The sequence below is a fragment of the Schistocerca serialis genome, chromosome 4 (assembly GCF_023864345.2).
Source record: "Schistocerca serialis cubense isolate TAMUIC-IGC-003099 chromosome 4, iqSchSeri2.2, whole genome shotgun sequence".
Classification (NCBI taxonomy): Eukaryota; Metazoa; Arthropoda; class Insecta; order Orthoptera; family Acrididae; genus Schistocerca; species Schistocerca serialis.
This window is the reverse complement of record NC_064641.1, coordinates 90,474,381-90,490,490: the sequence shown is the minus strand read 5'-3', so window position 1 is coordinate 90,490,490 and position 16,110 is coordinate 90,474,381. Positions and strand designations below refer to the sequence as shown.

General features: G+C 42.4%; 2 protein-coding genes and 1 non-coding gene across 9 annotated transcripts in view; all 3 read right to left on the bottom strand.

Moving 5' to 3' along the window:
• The window catches only part of LOC126473804 (cuticle protein 16.5-like), a 275,913-nt gene extending 260,346 nt beyond the window's left edge, over positions 1-15,567 (bottom strand). For 3 of the 7 annotated variants that reach the window (XM_050101099.1, XM_050101086.1, XM_050101091.1), the window contains exons 1-2: positions 2,102-2,207; positions 1,140-1,316 (exon numbers count right to left, since the gene is read on the bottom strand). In XM_050101099.1, the coding sequence (XP_049957056.1) occupies positions 1,140-1,316; positions 2,102-2,113 (189 nt within the window). In that variant the 5' untranslated portion in view covers positions 2,114-2,207. Of the gene's footprint in view, positions 1-1,139; positions 1,317-2,101; positions 2,208-14,045; positions 14,223-15,516 lie in introns of those variants that run through there. The other 4 variants (XM_050101093.1, XM_050101089.1, XM_050101092.1 and 1 more) reach the window with 3 other exon arrangements.
• Positions 11,782-11,887, bottom strand: LOC126476752 (U6 spliceosomal RNA). Its single transcript, XR_007587207.1, has one exon. It is a non-coding gene; the product is annotated as a U6 spliceosomal RNA (small nuclear RNA).
• LOC126473800 (cuticle protein 16.5-like) overlaps positions 13,704-16,110 on the bottom strand; it is a 45,708-nt gene continuing 43,301 nt past the window's right edge. The window contains exon 3 of the mRNA XM_050101078.1: positions 13,704-14,003. Within this exon, the coding sequence (XP_049957035.1) occupies positions 13,779-14,003 (225 nt within the window). The 3' untranslated portion in view covers positions 13,704-13,778. The remainder of the gene's footprint in view (positions 14,004-16,110) is intronic.

The window sequence follows — 16,110 nt, the reverse complement described above, 5'->3', positions numbered from 1 at the left end:
AAAAGAGATCCCCTTTTAAGTGAGTACACTGAACAGCAGAATTTTTATACATTTATAAATTGGTACACCACATCAGCACATCTGTACTTAAACGTTTTCGAAATGCATAAGATGGATACATTTGATACCATCGTGGTCGACAGTACTCTCCCACTCAACCATGTGCCTATGGCAGCTGATGTGACTCTGATCCGATCCCGCAGGTGTCGTCACCGCCAAGACGCGCTTTGAATTCCTATCAGTGACATGAAACTTCTGCTTTAAGGATGATAAGCTTCTTTTTAAACTTTGTCAGATTAAAAGTGTGTGCCGGACCGAGAGTCAAATGGCCCATACTCCACAGCAGAGAAATTCATTCTGCGAACCCTCTTTTGTACGTGATGTCACAGTTTATTTCTCGATGATTACTATGTAATTTAACGATTGTCTTTATTTTAAAAATATCATATCCTGAGAGTACCTGTACGGATTGTAAACGTAGTGCCCAACGACAAATTGTGACTCGGTCATATATTAATATGGTTGAAATTACTACTGCCAAACCAAACCCGACGAAAAACTAACAAATGCTGTTTAATACGTATGTGGAATGCATCTCTCTCTCAGGGGTCAGCCCACATAATTCATTTACTATTACTTTAGCATGATATTAGTAGAATGGCGTGATCCAACCAATACACCATTTACGTGTTCATAGTGCTTCACATTCAGACGTAGATACATAGTTTGTAAGTAGCTAGCACATGAAACTGATGCATTAGTATCTGGTCATAGAAATGAAAAACAAAGTTTAGAAATCCAGTGATTTCAACGGTTTATTTATTTTTTTGTAGATTATTTTACAAAAGCAGTATTTTTTTAGAGACGACATTTCAGCCGAGCAGAGCAGCCTTAGCGTGGAGGTGGGCGGCGGCAGCGAGAGCGCCGGGGGCGGCGTATGCTGCAGGAGCAGCATAGGCGACATGGGCTGGGGCGGCGTACGCCACAGCGGGGGCTGCATAGGCGTGGGCAGCGTAGGCGTGGGCGGCGTGGGCGGCCAGGGCGGCGGCGCCGTTGACGACGGCGTCACGGGCCTGGGTCTGGGCGACGGCAGTCAGGTGGGCGGCCCTGGTGGCGGCGACGGCAGGGGTGTCCAGCAGGTAGCCGTCGGAGCGCACGGCCACGGGGGCGGGGCCGTAGGCGGCGTAGCCGGCGTGCACGGGGGCGGCGACCACAGCAGGGGCGGCGTACGCGGCGGGGGCGACGACTGCGGCGGGGGCGGCGCCCAGGTAGCCGGGCTTAGCCACGGCAACGGCCAGGATGGCACTCAGGACGATCTGAAATACAGAATGCCACTGGAATCATTAGTCGCCCTACTTTTCCTAACTTACAAGGTCTGCATTTGAATAAATGTCCTACAAACAACTGTAAACTGCCTAGTAGGTAATAGTAGGACCACTTTCATGCCTATCCTATTCCAACAGAGCGAAACCTCAGCCGCAACCCACGTAAATGTAGTGCAATTGTAGCTCGTTTTGTGTGCAATATTATTTCGTTAAACTTACCCATATATTTTGCGAGAATTGCGAGGAACCCAGCTTGAAAATGATACGCACAAGTTGCACTCATGTACCTTACCGTGTATCTCAGTTAAGAATTCAAAGTAAAGTAATGCTTTATGGAACTTCCATGAAGGACATTCGTTTCCTCCACTAGGCTGTGAAAAAAACGTGCTACCTTTTACCATCTGCGTATATCACCGACCACGCTCTTACTTAAGAGACCGTAACTGAAATCATCTGCATTTTGTTTCAGACTACGTAGTAACGACCACTAAAAGTTGTGCAGTACTCTTATGAGATATAATTTTTACCCACAAAGTTCTTGTATATATTGGATACCCTTTCCAAGATTTTCACAGCAAATTCAAGTCCTACTTTCCAATTTCGAATATTTCACCGAACATTCCAAATTTATGTTAAATTTCATGTGGACTCCAACTGGACTTGAGAAATGTACCGTTAACGTTGAAATAAGAGACAACAGTAGCTATTCATTACAGGCTAAAGTAATGGGCTCTAACGAGGCATTTGCTCTTGGAGTCTGGAAGAATGGTACGTACCAGGGTGTTCATGGTTATGCTGCTTCCTGCTGCTGCTACTGCTGCTGCCGAAATGTGCTTCTGTCTGGTATCTGCCCGCTATTTATACGGAGTCGGCCAAGCGTACGTCACAATGCGTGAAAGTATCAAACCTTGCACTGCCGGCCTTGTGCGAGGTCCTCCCGTGGGCGTTGTCTCGCGATGGCCACACACCTCCCGGAATGTGTGTTCCGGATGGAAGTTCGGTTTTTTAACAAAATAAATTGAATATGAGTCAGTGATCAAGCCGATTTAAACATTTGTAAAAACATTAACAAGAGATAGCTGTCGACCAAAACGCAATATCTATGTTCATAATTTTAATTTTTGTTATTAATCTACTTAGTCCTTTGTTACACATCCGGTTGATTATTGTCTGTCTCGGCAACCCTTATGTGGCTTGGTGGTTCAGTGATGAGATGCCAGATCACAAATCCAAAAGTCTCTGATTCGATTTCCGGTGAATCCTAGAATTTGTTTGTGTGTGACTTACCGCTTCTTTTACCTCTGTGAAAAACGGCGAGTTGCACTCTGGTTTGCAGTTCATGTTAAGCCATAGGTTCCCCTAGAACTGGATGGATAAGTCAGTTCAAAGATTGGAGAAAGGCAACCACATACCCCCTCCAACTGGACCATGTCTAATGAAGCATTGTGATCTTCAAAACAATCTTCGGATTGAGAACTGCCTCACTTTAGGTAATTTTAGCTGTTACTGCCTGTTTCTTCGTTCTGCTTGTGCAAAGCAGGAAAAACGTGTCTCATTCGTTGCTTCAACATTATATTGTATTTGAAATACGCAGTGCGCTAAACGTTTCGTTTTATTAATTCAGAACGAAGACAGCAGTAAACGTGATATTTTCTACGATTGCTTGCTGTACTTTTGCTGTCTGTTTCTTCACTTCATTTTCCCACCTCTCAGATCTCCGAGTTATCTGTGCTAGATGTTAAAACCCTTGCCGCTAACCGATACTTTTTCTTGTGTAACGCTCAATTCAGTACAGAGTTTGCTGTTTTAAAATCACTTGCCATGTATTCTAACTTTTGTCGGCTAGTATTTTGGACGTAAACGAGTATCACTTAATTATCCAAATATTTGTTTATCCAGGATCTTAATTCCGCTGTCACAGAAATAGATGCTAATACTTTCAGAAACATTCGGTCATAAATATCGTTTACATTCAGAGCAATATTATGTGTGGGACATTTTTTATACAAATGGCGTTCAAAACGTTTTGCACAGTCATCACCAATTTTTTTATTTTTCGCAGGAGGAGAATGAAAATTTTTGTGAACCAACTTGTAACATTTAGCGACACATTCAGCCTACTCAATCAGCTGTGACGCATCTGGCCCAACGTTCTCTGCATGATGTAATTGCACTTTGGTAAAATTCTGGTGACTGACTTTTACGCCATCGTTTGAAACAGGAAATAAGGCCTTTCTCACTATCAAATGTTTTACCGCGCAAGAGGACCTTCAGACGACCAAAGAGGTAAAAATCTTACGGAGACAAGTCGTCTGGACTGTAGGCAGGATTAGCAACAATTTTCCAACACATTTTGCTGATTTTCTCCTACGTCATAAGGGCTGTATAGGGTTTGGCATTGTGCACACATTTTTCTATACCCTAGTGACTGAACCAATGATACCACGCTGCCCATTGACATACGAGAAATTTCAGCAAGCTCTCGTGTCGTCACACATTTGTCATTTTGGATGATTTGATCAATGTTCTCCTTATTCACATCACTCACCGCCGTCGATGGTCTAGCGCATCGTGGATTGTCCAGTAGAGAGAAATCACCTTGAAACTTCCTGGCAGATTAAAACTGTGTGCCCGACCGAGACTCGAACTCGGGACCCTTGCCTCTCGCGGGCAAGTTCGAGTCTCGGTCGGGCACACAGTTTTAATCTGCCAGGAAGTTTCATATCAGCGCACACTCCGCTGCAGAGTGAAAATCTCATTCTGGAAACATCCCCCAGGCTGTGGCTAAGCCATGTCTCCGCAATATCCTTTCTTTCAGGAGTGCTAGTTCTGCAAGGTTCGCAGGAGAGCTTCTGTAAAGTTTGGAAGGTAGGAGACGAGGTACTGGCAGAAGTAGAGCTGTGAGTACCGGGAGTGAGTCGTGCATCGGTAGCTCAGTTGGTAGAGCACTTGCCCGCGAAAGGCAAGGGTCCCGAGTTCGACTCTCGGTCGGGCACACAGTTTTAATCTGCCAGGAAGTTTCATATCAGGGCACACTCCGCTAGAAATCACCTTCTTTAAACCTCTGCAACCACCGCTGGATACTGATGCGATCTACTGTGCCCTCTCCATAAAGAGGGGGCAACTTGCTTTGAATCTCTTAATAGCCATCATAGTCGCGGTAGACCGTATGAAATATTTCTTTTTATCGTAATAATAAATATTTCAACGGCAACTATGATGTCTTTTAAGAAATATTATATGACTGTCAATCGCGACCATGAGAAGTTTTTCCTGTCAATCGATGTGGCAGAGACATCGCCGGTCTTGAAGAGGAACTCCACCACCGACCATTGTCACAACCTGACATCTGCTTCACTGTCCATTACAGCTCACCTGTAAATAAAAGAAAATACATTTATGTATCAACTTACAGCTAAATTTTCCAAGTATGTTCACACGAAATGTCATTCCTGCAATTAGAGACGACTGTGCAAAACTTTCTGAATGCCCTTTGTATAATAGTATCGACAGCAGCTGCGTAATGTCAATAACAGTTGTTGTCTTTCGTAACTAGTATCGAGTATTACACTACAGTAGGGTGACAGAAGTCATGGTATAACACCTGATACCGTGTCGGATCTCCTTTAGCCCAGCGTATTGTAGCTACTCGACGTGACATGGACTCAAAACGTCTTTTGAAGTCTCCTGGAGAAATAGTGAATCGTGCTCCTTTACAGTCGCCCATTAATTCGAAAGTGTTCCGGTGCAGGATTTTGTGCACGAACTGATCTCTCAGTTATATCCGACCAATGTTCGATGGGTTTGATGCCGGCCGATCTGATTGATTAATGCAATCGCTCTAGTTATTCTGAGCGTTCTTCAAACCAATCGGGAACAACTGCGATACGGTTACATCACGCGCTGTTATTTGGGAACATATATTAATGGCTGAAAATTGTCTACAGGTAGCCGAACCAATGATCGGTTCAGCGGAACCAGAGGACCCATCCTGTTCCATGGAAACACAGCCCACGCCATTACGGAGCAACTTGGACCTGCACCACTCTCGAACCCTACCATCAGCTCTTACCAACTGAAATCGGGACTCATCCGACAAATCCATCGTCTTTCAGTCGTCTACGTTCCAAAAGATACGGTCAAGAGTCCAGGAGAAGAGCTGTAGATGATGTTGTGCTGTTAGCAAAGGCACTCGCGCCGGTAATCATCTGTCATTGCCCATTAACGTCTAATTTCACCGCGCTGTCCTAACGGATACGTTAATCGTACGTTCCACATTGATTTCTGCTATTAGTTCACACAAAGGTGCTTGTCTGTTAGCACTGACAGCTCTACGCAAACGCCGCTGCTTTCGGTCGTTACGTGAAAGCCGTCGGCCGCTGGGCTGTCCGTCGTGAGAGGTAATTCCTGAAATTTGGTATTTCGGCTCACTCTTGTCACTGTGAACCTCGTAATATTGAATTCGCTAAGGATTTTCGAAATGGAATATCCCATGCGTCTATCTCCGTTCAGAGGCTGATAATTCCCGTCCTGCGGCCGTAATCAGGTGGAAACCTTCACACATCAATCACTTGAGCACAAATAACAGCTCTGCGAATGCACTGCCGTTTTATACTTTGTGACGTGATACGACATCCATCTGTATACGTGGGGATCTGTATCCCATGACTTCCGTCGCCTCAGCGTAAGTTTTGTGGCGTTACTAAAAATGTTCAATACGTACTCTAAAACGGGATACATGTTTCAAAAGAATAAAATCAGAGTCGTCTTCAGAACGTCAAGTAACATAAAAATAGAAATACGGTATGTACGAGTATTTATGAAGAAAGAGAAAAAGGACTAAAACTCAAGAGTTCACAATGTTACTTGCTACGGCTGCACTGATCATCGAGAATCGTATCACCTGGTGGGACGAATCACGTTTCTTGTTTCACCAGGTGCATGGTCGTGTGCAGACAGCTGCTCGAATATAATGAAAATTGTCCGGACACTTCCATGTAGTGAGGAATGGCCGCTAAAATTCACGAGAAGAGGAACTGTCATTACAAGAGAAGGGGGAGAGTAACATGTCGTCAGTGGACACGAAGTAACAGCACAATGAGTCGGTCAGCAGAGCTCAGCGTATACGGGTGTGGACAAGTCGTTGGATGTCACACGGAAAGGAATCCATCAGGGCCGTTTCAACTCTCTCGATGAGTCGACTGTTGGTCGTGCGATTGTGAACTGAAATAGCGAAATATCGACACAACTAAATCAAGCCCAGGCTGACCATATACACTGACGAACACAGGCCGGCGAGCAGTTAGGAGGGAAGTTGCAAAAAATCACGTGAAACCAGTGGGAGGAATCACTTGTGAGCTCTAAAGTGCTACTAGCACTCAAGTAAGAGACTCCATTGTGCTTAGGATTTAAAACATATATCGTAGCGTGGCGGAGCACCTGCTCATAAGCCAGAGTTTTCTGTAGTCACTGCTAAGCAACGTTTCAGGTGGTGTGAAGAGAGAAGTCACTGGACAATGGATGACTAGAAACGAGTGATATGACGAGCCACGGTGTACTAAATGGCAGTTCGATGGAAGGATTTGGGTTTACGAATTCCTGTCATCAATTGCAATGCCAGCAGTGAAGTATTCGTACCAGCGAGGTGGAATTGTGGTATGTGGACTTTTCCATCCTTATGGTGTGGCCCCCTTACTGTACTTAAGAAAACGCTAAATGCCGTTTAAAATGAACACATCTGACAGCATTGTGTAATACGTACAGTGGAATAACTGTTCGGAGACAGCAACTATGTTAATTTGTTATACATGGTGCATTTGCTTTCTCTACATACTTCATGTTTCTACATTATTACTCTTTATAAGCAATTAATTGTGAAAATAATATCAGCCTTTTGAAGTTTCTTCATACACGAAAATGACAACATACGTGCAAATGGTTCTTCACACTTCTAACACATGGCTTTACGTGTTATGTTCTAAGAATACTGGCACCTACGTTCAATTCAGTCTGGAACCACGCGACAGCTACGATCGCAGGTTCGAATGCTCACTCGGTCATGGATGTGTGTGATATCCTTAGGTTAGTTAGGTTTAAGTAGTTCTAAGTTCTAGGGGACTGATGACCTTAGATGTTAAGTCCCATAGTGCTCAGAGCCATTTGAACCTACTTTCAAATATTTCCTACTCCGCCGTGGACTCAAATTTTGACATACACGAATACAATTTATGCTGTGTCTACATGCTCTAAAAGACATGTTTTACAATCTTTATTTAATTGTGTCATTACAGACCTTCCTTTTCCTTAATATATATCCAGTTGTAACACCATAGCTTAAACATTACATACCTTTTGTTGATTCATTTAGCTTTCTATTTTGTTCAACATCCCATCGTTGAATTCTGTAATAAGTGTAGGATTAATTAGATACTGCAATGTAGTATAAGCTCTGTAATGATCTTTTGTCTTCCTCATATAATATATTTGGTTATCTTTAAGATTAAATAATCTTATTTAAATAATTTTTTGTAGAACTACCAGTAAATGCAAATGTTCTGTTTTATTTAAAGTGTTTGCTGTTATGTAAACTGCTGACTTTCACTTAGGGTTCTTAGTTATTTTGTATGTAAAAGGTATTGTGGTTCCCATCGGGAACGGAACTGTGTAGCACGCGTAAATTTTGATCGGCCTAGGTAGAAAGGTGGAACAAGAGTCAGTCGGGGACGAGCTACCAAACTGTCAGCTGCTCATGTAGAAGTTGTGTATTGTGTTGGTTCTGAGAGCGGCTTTTCCTGGCGCTTTCGAATGCCTCGGATGGATGGATAAAGAGCTGGAACTATTCTGTAATTGGCGTCTATCATCGCCACCAAGAAATGACAGAGTCCGGCAATTCTACCTGCAAATCCACCTACCAACATGCAATCGCCACCACATTGCGCAATCACTGTAATGGAACACTATAGTAATGTGCAGTGAAGGATCAGCTCATTGGATGTTTAGTGTAATCAAATACAAGGTAATTTTTAACTGAACTCTTCTACCTACCGTGATGTATCCTCAGTCACATACCCACTTAGGGTCCCTCCGACGCTAAAGTGCTTACCGAATGTCCTTTATTGAAAGAAAGTTAAAGTTAATGTGGCAAGAGAGTGAGATGAAGTACATGATGCTTGCTGAAAATAATTTTTCTATTAAAACTGCTTATTGATATATTGTTGCCAACTTCAAAATTAGAAGTTCTTAAAACTGAGGCTTATAAAGTTTTGCTTAGTAAATGATCACATTGTGTCTGTTGTAAATCGCAAAAGGTGAGTCAGTTGCTTACAGATATATCAAGTTGTGTTCTACTGCAGTAAGAGTTGGAAACTAATACTGTTGATACTTGTTAAGGGCTTGTTTCTTTAGTGTATTGAAAGTGTGTTTAGTATGCTCTGCTACAGTGGTCAAGATAAGGGCTCCCCTCTCCTGAAGGTACTTCAAATGTACAAAGTTACTTAATTATAGCAAGTTTCAATTACTCTTCCTATTCAAGTGAACTTCTGTACAATATTGGACTCCCCTTGTGTATCAAAAGTGCATATTAATGTTGTAATAGGATCTATAGTTTGTCTGTTGTGCTCATGCTACATAACGATTAATAGAAAGACAACTGTTTATGAAAGCAGTAACTACTTTATTCAAAAGACAGTGAGAAGTAATCTGTTAGTGAATTCCATTTAAATTTCATTCTAAATAGAATAGTATTTTACTGAGAGAGACTTAAACTATGACCAGTTCACAATTTTTCAGTGAAATAGATTTACAATTTTTTGTCAGATAGGAAAATGTTTGAAAAGTAATACAGAACCTATGTCCAATTTATGATTCTACAGTGAATGTTAATAGTAACGTTATAAAGACCATTCAGTTTGAATGAGCCCTGAAAGTAATAGTGTGTATTGTTATCTGTTATATTTATGCCAATAGTTTGTTCTGATCTGTTAACTCCAACCTTAACCTGAACACACTGTTTTCAGGTGCCAGAGTTCATTATACTCGCGTGTGGCAAAGTATAGGTTGTGTTTGTCCGTTAAAGTTTTTTGAACAAGAATGTCAATCATTCTCTTGCCTAATTAGGCTGGCGACCGTTTTCTTTGTCCTTTGAACAGTGTGGATAGGTTAAATATTGTTTATTACTGTTTGAATATTTACGTAAATCTGAGTTTCACTTCTGATAAGCCACCTCCGTTAGGTACAACACGGTCAACATAACAAAATTCCTCTCAGAGGGTAACACTGCTCTGTTGCGTTATACCATAATTGCTTTAACAAGATAGTTTTATTTCACGACCTGCCTTCAACTTTAAGGTTATGGTATAGCAGTAGCGGACGGGAGTGTTATACAGTCCACTTTCGTCTCTATCTCCTTATTCCATCCAGAAACTGTCTTTGCTTTCCTGCTCTTCCAAGTACTTCTTCATTTATCTCTCTGTTCGTCCATCTTATTCTTTCCAGTCTCCGCCATGTCCACATTTAAGTTACCTTCAGTCTAGCTTTATGTTCCTTCCTCAGTGTTCACATATCAGCACACTACAGGAGGATGCTCAGTACAAAAGTTTTTATTAGCATTTTCCTCAAATCTCTGTCCACATTGCTGATAACTTTTCTTCTCTTGTAAAATACCTCTTTCGCCAGTACTAATGCACTCTCAATTTCTCCAAAGTTAGCCACATGCTCATACTTCTCCTTCTGATGCCATTACTTTTACTTTGTGTGTATTGATTTTCATTCCATATACCTTTGCTGTAGCTCAATGGTATCCACTATACCCTCTAATTCTTTTTCGCCCCTTAATAGCAGGACATGTCACCTGCACACCTCAAGCACCACATTCTTCTTCCTCCAGTTTTTACCCCCTTATCATCTAGTGGCTGTTGTAGTTAATATTTTCTAATTATGGATTGGAAGTGATAAGAGACAGACAGCAGCTTGGTCGTAGTTATTTTCCTAGTTCTATCAGCTGGTACCTTCTCCTCTCACTTCCACTAATGCATTTTGATCTGAATACAATGAGTTCATTTCCCATGCGTAGCACAGTTTCCATTTTATTTTCATAATAATCCATACCCGCTTTCGATTCTTCGCCACGTTATGCAATACCTCCCTTTTCCTCAAATAACTTATCGAATAAGCCTTCATTGCGTTTCTCTCTTATATACTGCTCAACCGATTGCTCCAACAAATTAAAGCTCACCCGTCTAGTTCCCCTAACATTCATAACATACGTTTGGTTTTCTCCTGACACCACAGAAAAACGTTCGATTCTGTGGTACTAAATGTTGCCTCTGTTCGTCATAATGTCGCAACGTCTGCTTCAACAGCCACTGAGGTATGTTTACCGTCGTAGTGGCTGTACGAACCAACTGTAAACGGCAAACTTGTTGAACCACCTACAGCAATGATTCACTAAAGTTATGATAATGACAAAAAGCTAATAATAATGTCACCGTCGAAAAATATTATGGCAGCTTAGCAATGACGGAAGATACGCCAATATTACGAAATAGAAACGACATTGAACAGTAACTATAGCGTTCAGTGTAAAACTGTTATACAGTGTGAGAAGGTCGACCTCAACTTTGAAGACCTCATTTTCGAATATGTGTTCACTTAGTTTTTGAATACCGAATATGTGATCGTGTAGATACGGCACTTACCAGCCAAACAAGTGAATTTGGCTCTTCTACCCTCATGTTCACCTACAAGTGGTTAACCTTTCCTCTCCTGAGCCAGTTCTGCGTGGATATCCATTTCCCATTGTTGTCACACTTGCAAGTCCTTACATACCATGCATTCCTTCTTGTTTAACGCATCCGTTTCACTCCCTCCTCCCCCACTCCAGACACACACAAGATTCATTTACCATTTCATCCGATGTGTTTTATCTTGCTTCCAAGGGGCACAACTTCTTCACTGCCAGAACCACAGGAACCTTAATTTTAACATTATTTTTGTGACAAAACTGATTTCTAGTGCTTATTTCCTGTTCTTTGGTTCCCATTCCTTACTCTGTGCACCGTTGATTATTCATTATATTCAACAGGTCATGTAGTTTTTCTTCAGTTTCACAGACGACTACCAAATCATGATATTCTTGCACACTGCGTTTTAGTCCCAGTTTTACACGTTTCTATTTTTCTTTCTTTTGCTTCTTCGATCCATAGGTCGAACTGTTAGGAGCCGACAATATAGAATCCCTCACTCTTGTTTAAATCCTAGCATAGCTCTCTTAATCTTGCACTCTTCTTTTTCCATTTTGTTCTTGTAGCTACGCTATATTATTCGTCTCTATCTGTAATATATACTTGTATTGCTGAGGATATCAAACATTTTGTTCCACTTAACAGTACTGAGTTCTCTTTCTAGACCAATAAATCTTATGAAAGTGTCTTGATTCGTCTTAGGTCTTGCTCCAATTATCATTGGAGAACTCTTTTCGATGTTGAGTCTCTTCCTTGAACAGAGGCTATGCCAATCACTGTATCGTTACAGATGTAGTATACGAACTACCGAAGCGAGTATACGAGCCCCACGGAAGTGTTACACTATCTCGCAGTGGACATAGGGTAATGGTTTCGCGTGTGACTTTGTTTCAGGAACCATTCCAACCTTGACGTGGAAATCCGAGAAAACCTATATGAAGATGGGTGGACGGGGATATGATCTTACAGTCTCAAACACCTGTCTAGTGTCGAGCAGTGGACACAGATTATTTGTTCTTCTACGTTTTCCATTGGATACAGTGGCGTCCATTATTCGTTCTAAGGTTAAAACTTGTCTCAGAACGGATGGCAGTTGTTGCCAATCATAAGCAGTTCGTTTGAGTAGCTTCTGCTTTCGGTGCTCCATTGATAATATGGGCCTAAGTCGAAGTCGTTTTCGCCAACAGGTCCATCCTCAAAACTGAAACACAAGAGTTTGGATGCGCGATAGTATGTTTTCCTGGGGCTGCTAACTATGTCAGATGGTCTTCATTCAACTGTAGATAAACACACTCGACTATAGATAAACACACAGAACAGTCAATTTGTACCTGTGATAGAAAAACCTCAGAGGTCTCAGGGTAGCAACGTTAAATTGTTGAACAGAATTTACGATTTACGCGTCCTGTAGCACGGATGTTTCATTTGGGTCATTTGCATATGTATACCGTAATGGAAAAACCTTAAAGAGGGACGACGGTTCAATCCCGCGTCCGGCCATCCTGATTTAGGTTTTCCATGATTTCCCCAAATCGCTCCAGGCAAATGCCGGGATGGTTCCTTTGAAAGGGCACGGCCGACTTCCTTCCCCGTCCTTCCATAATCCGATGAGACCGATGACCTCGCTGTCTGGTCTCCTCCCCCAAAGAACCCAACCCCAACCCTTAAAGAGGGAAATGAATATAAATTTGTTGAAAATACAATAAATTACATTGCGTAAACACTATGTATGATAAGTATTTCCACCTCCACCACAATTTGAATACTGATGCGCTAGCTAGATTATCGAGTGGTAGAATGACATCTCAGAAAATTACGATGGTTGCCCAGAAAGATATACACCGCATTGTGTGTTGTCATACATTTATAAAATAGTATATAACCACGCCACGTCTAAAGTAAATAATTTTCTAAATTTATAATGGGTGCATTTGATGACCATCGTGGTCGAGAGTACTCCTCCACTCAAACATGTGCCTATGGCTGCTGATTTGACTCTGATACCATCGTGTAATTGCCGTCACCGCCAAGTTGCGCTTTAAATTCCTGTTAGTGACATGAGACTTCATCTTTGAATATGATAACCCTCCTTTTGAAACTTTCTGGCACATTAAAACTGTGTGCTAGACCGAGCCTCAAGCGGCCCGTTCTCGGCTGCAGTTTCACCAATTCATTCTGGGAACTTTCTTTAGTGTGTGATGTCAGAGTTTTATTTTCGATGATTGCTATTTGATTTAAGGACTGTCTATATACCACGACTATTTCAAAATATCAGATACTGAGGATACCTGTACTGATGGTCAACTTAATGCCCGTGGGACATATATTAACATTGTTCAAATGAACGTTGCCAAAGCAATAGCTACAAAACATAAACATACGCTGTTTCATATGTATATACAATACTTCTCTCATTCAAATTTCAGGTGTCAGACACATGAAACTATTTAATACTATTTCAACAGCATTCTAGTAGGTTGGCGTGATCCAAACAGAAATGCCATGCACAGTGTTGCTGGTACCAACAATGGATTCCTGTCTGACTTTCAAAGTTAGATACATAGTTTGTATGTAGCTAGGATATGATTCGGATGCATTAGTATCTAGTCATAGAAATGGAAAATAAAGTTGAGAAATATAGTGGTTTCAATTATTTATTATTTTTTTGTAGATTATTTTAAAAATGCAGCACATTTTTTCTACAGACGACATTTCAGCCGAGCAGAGCAGCCTTAGCGTGGAGATGGGCGGCGGCAGCGAGAGCGCCGGGGGCGGCGTATGCTGCAGGAGCAGCATAGGCGACATGGGCTGGGGCAGCGTACGCCACAGCGGGGGCGGCGTAAGCATGGGCAGCGTACGCGTGGGCGGCGTGGGCGGCCAGGGCGGCGGCGCCGTTGACGACGGCGTCACGGGCCTGCGTCTGGGCGACGGCGGTCAGGTGGGCGGCCCTGGTGGCGGCGACGGCAGGGGTGTCCAGCAGGTAGCCGTCGGAGCGCACGGCCACGGGGGCGGGGCCGTAGGCGGCGTAGCCGGCGTGCACGGGGGCGGCGACCACAGCGGGGGCGGCGTAAGCGGCGGGGGCGACGAATGCGGCGGGGGCGGCCCCCAGGTAGCCGGGCTTAGCCACGGCAACAGCCAGGATGGCACTCAGGACAATCTGAAATACAGAATGCCACTTGAATTAGTGTTCCTCATGGTATCATAACTTACAAATTCTGCATTTAAATAAAGGCCCAGAAACCCCCACACAGTGCCTAGCAGGCACTTCGAACAACTATTATGCGTTTTCTACCCAACCGAGGTCAGAGGGAAATTTCTCTTGAAAGCCAAGCAAACGAAGCGAAATTTTTTGCTCATTAATATGGTTACATTTACCAAATCTTTTGCGAGGATAGTGTCAACTTTCCTGTTATGAATCTCATTTGAAGTACCTGCCACTGTCGTCAACAGTTTACATGGGCTACTCTAGCCATTTACAATCGTAGCAGCGTGACCAATTTGTTAAGCATAATCATGGTAATGTATCTGTCAACAACGTAAATCGCATGTAAACATCACATATGAGAAAAAGAAAAATGCAGTTTCAATTAATAACTTGTCCAGTCACCAGTAGCGTCGATAATTGCTTCGCATATCCGAAGCACTGTCGAAACCAAATTTTGCGCATATTCACGTAGAAGAGACCTCGAAATACGTCGAATTCGCGTTGACAGCAATTGCAAAGTGAATGTTTCTTGCACTTGACGCAATGTTAAGAATGAGTTTCCCGAAGAAAAAGGTTAATAACCATTTTTTTCCACTTTAGGAGTCACTTTGCCGATTTACTCGTGTTTTTCAAAGTCATCCACATTTCTAAGCAAATTATATCATTTTACCCGCTCTTGTACGAATCACTTTTTGGGCGGCTAAAGAGAAACACAGCCTCAAAAAGACACACGTTTGATGCACCATAGTCTCTCCTTGTCTATCTAAGTAAAGACTTCATAATAAACTAATGCTTTAATGTACACTGCATGACGGACGAAACTTCACCCTACTGGGCTGTGACAGATCTAAGGTGATCTCTTTTACCATCTGGCTGCAATGCCGACCACGCTCTTACGTAACAGACTGTAACTGAAATTATCTGCATTTTGTCTCATACTACATAGTAACGACCAGTAAAACTGTGCAGTACTCACATGAGATATAATTTTTACCCCCAAAGTTCCTTTATGTTATATTTGATATTCATTCCCACATTTTCACAGCAAATTCAAGTCCTACTTTCGAATTTAGAATATATCTCCGAACATTTCAAACTTATGTTACATTTAATGTGGCCTCCAACTGGACTTGAGAAATGTACCGTTAACGTTGAAATAAGAGACAACAGTAGCTATTCATAACAGGCTAAAGTAATGGGCTCTAACGAGGCATTTGCTCTTGGAGTCTGGAAGAATGGTACGTACCAGGGTGTTCATGGTTATGCTGCTTCCTGCTGCTGCTACTGCTGCTGCCGAAATGTGCTTCTGTCTGGTATCTGCCCGCTATTTATACGAAGTCGGCCAAGCGTACGTCACAATGCGTGAAAGTAGCGAACCTTGCACCGCCGACCTTGTGCTAGGTCCTGCCGTGGGCGTAGTCTTGCGATGGCCACACACCTCCCGGAACGTGTGCTCCGGATGGAAGTTTCGTTTTTCTAACAAAATAAATTGAACATGAGTCAGTGATCAAGACGATTTAAACATTTCTTAAATAAATAAAGAAGTGGTCGCTGTCGATCAAAACGCAATATCTGTGATCGTAATTTTCATTTTTGTTATTAACTGTACTCATTGATGTGTAGCACAATCGGTTGATTATTAAAGGCTCAGTCGCGAAGTGCCAGACCACAGATCTAAGGTTTCTGATTCGATATCCGGTCACTCCTAGGATTTTTGTGTGCTACTGACTGCTTCTTTCACCTCTGTGAAAAAGTCTCAGTGGCACCGTGGTTTGCGGCTCATGTTAAGCCGTAGGTTCCCCTAGAACTAATATCGTAAGTCAGTTCAACGATTGGTGGT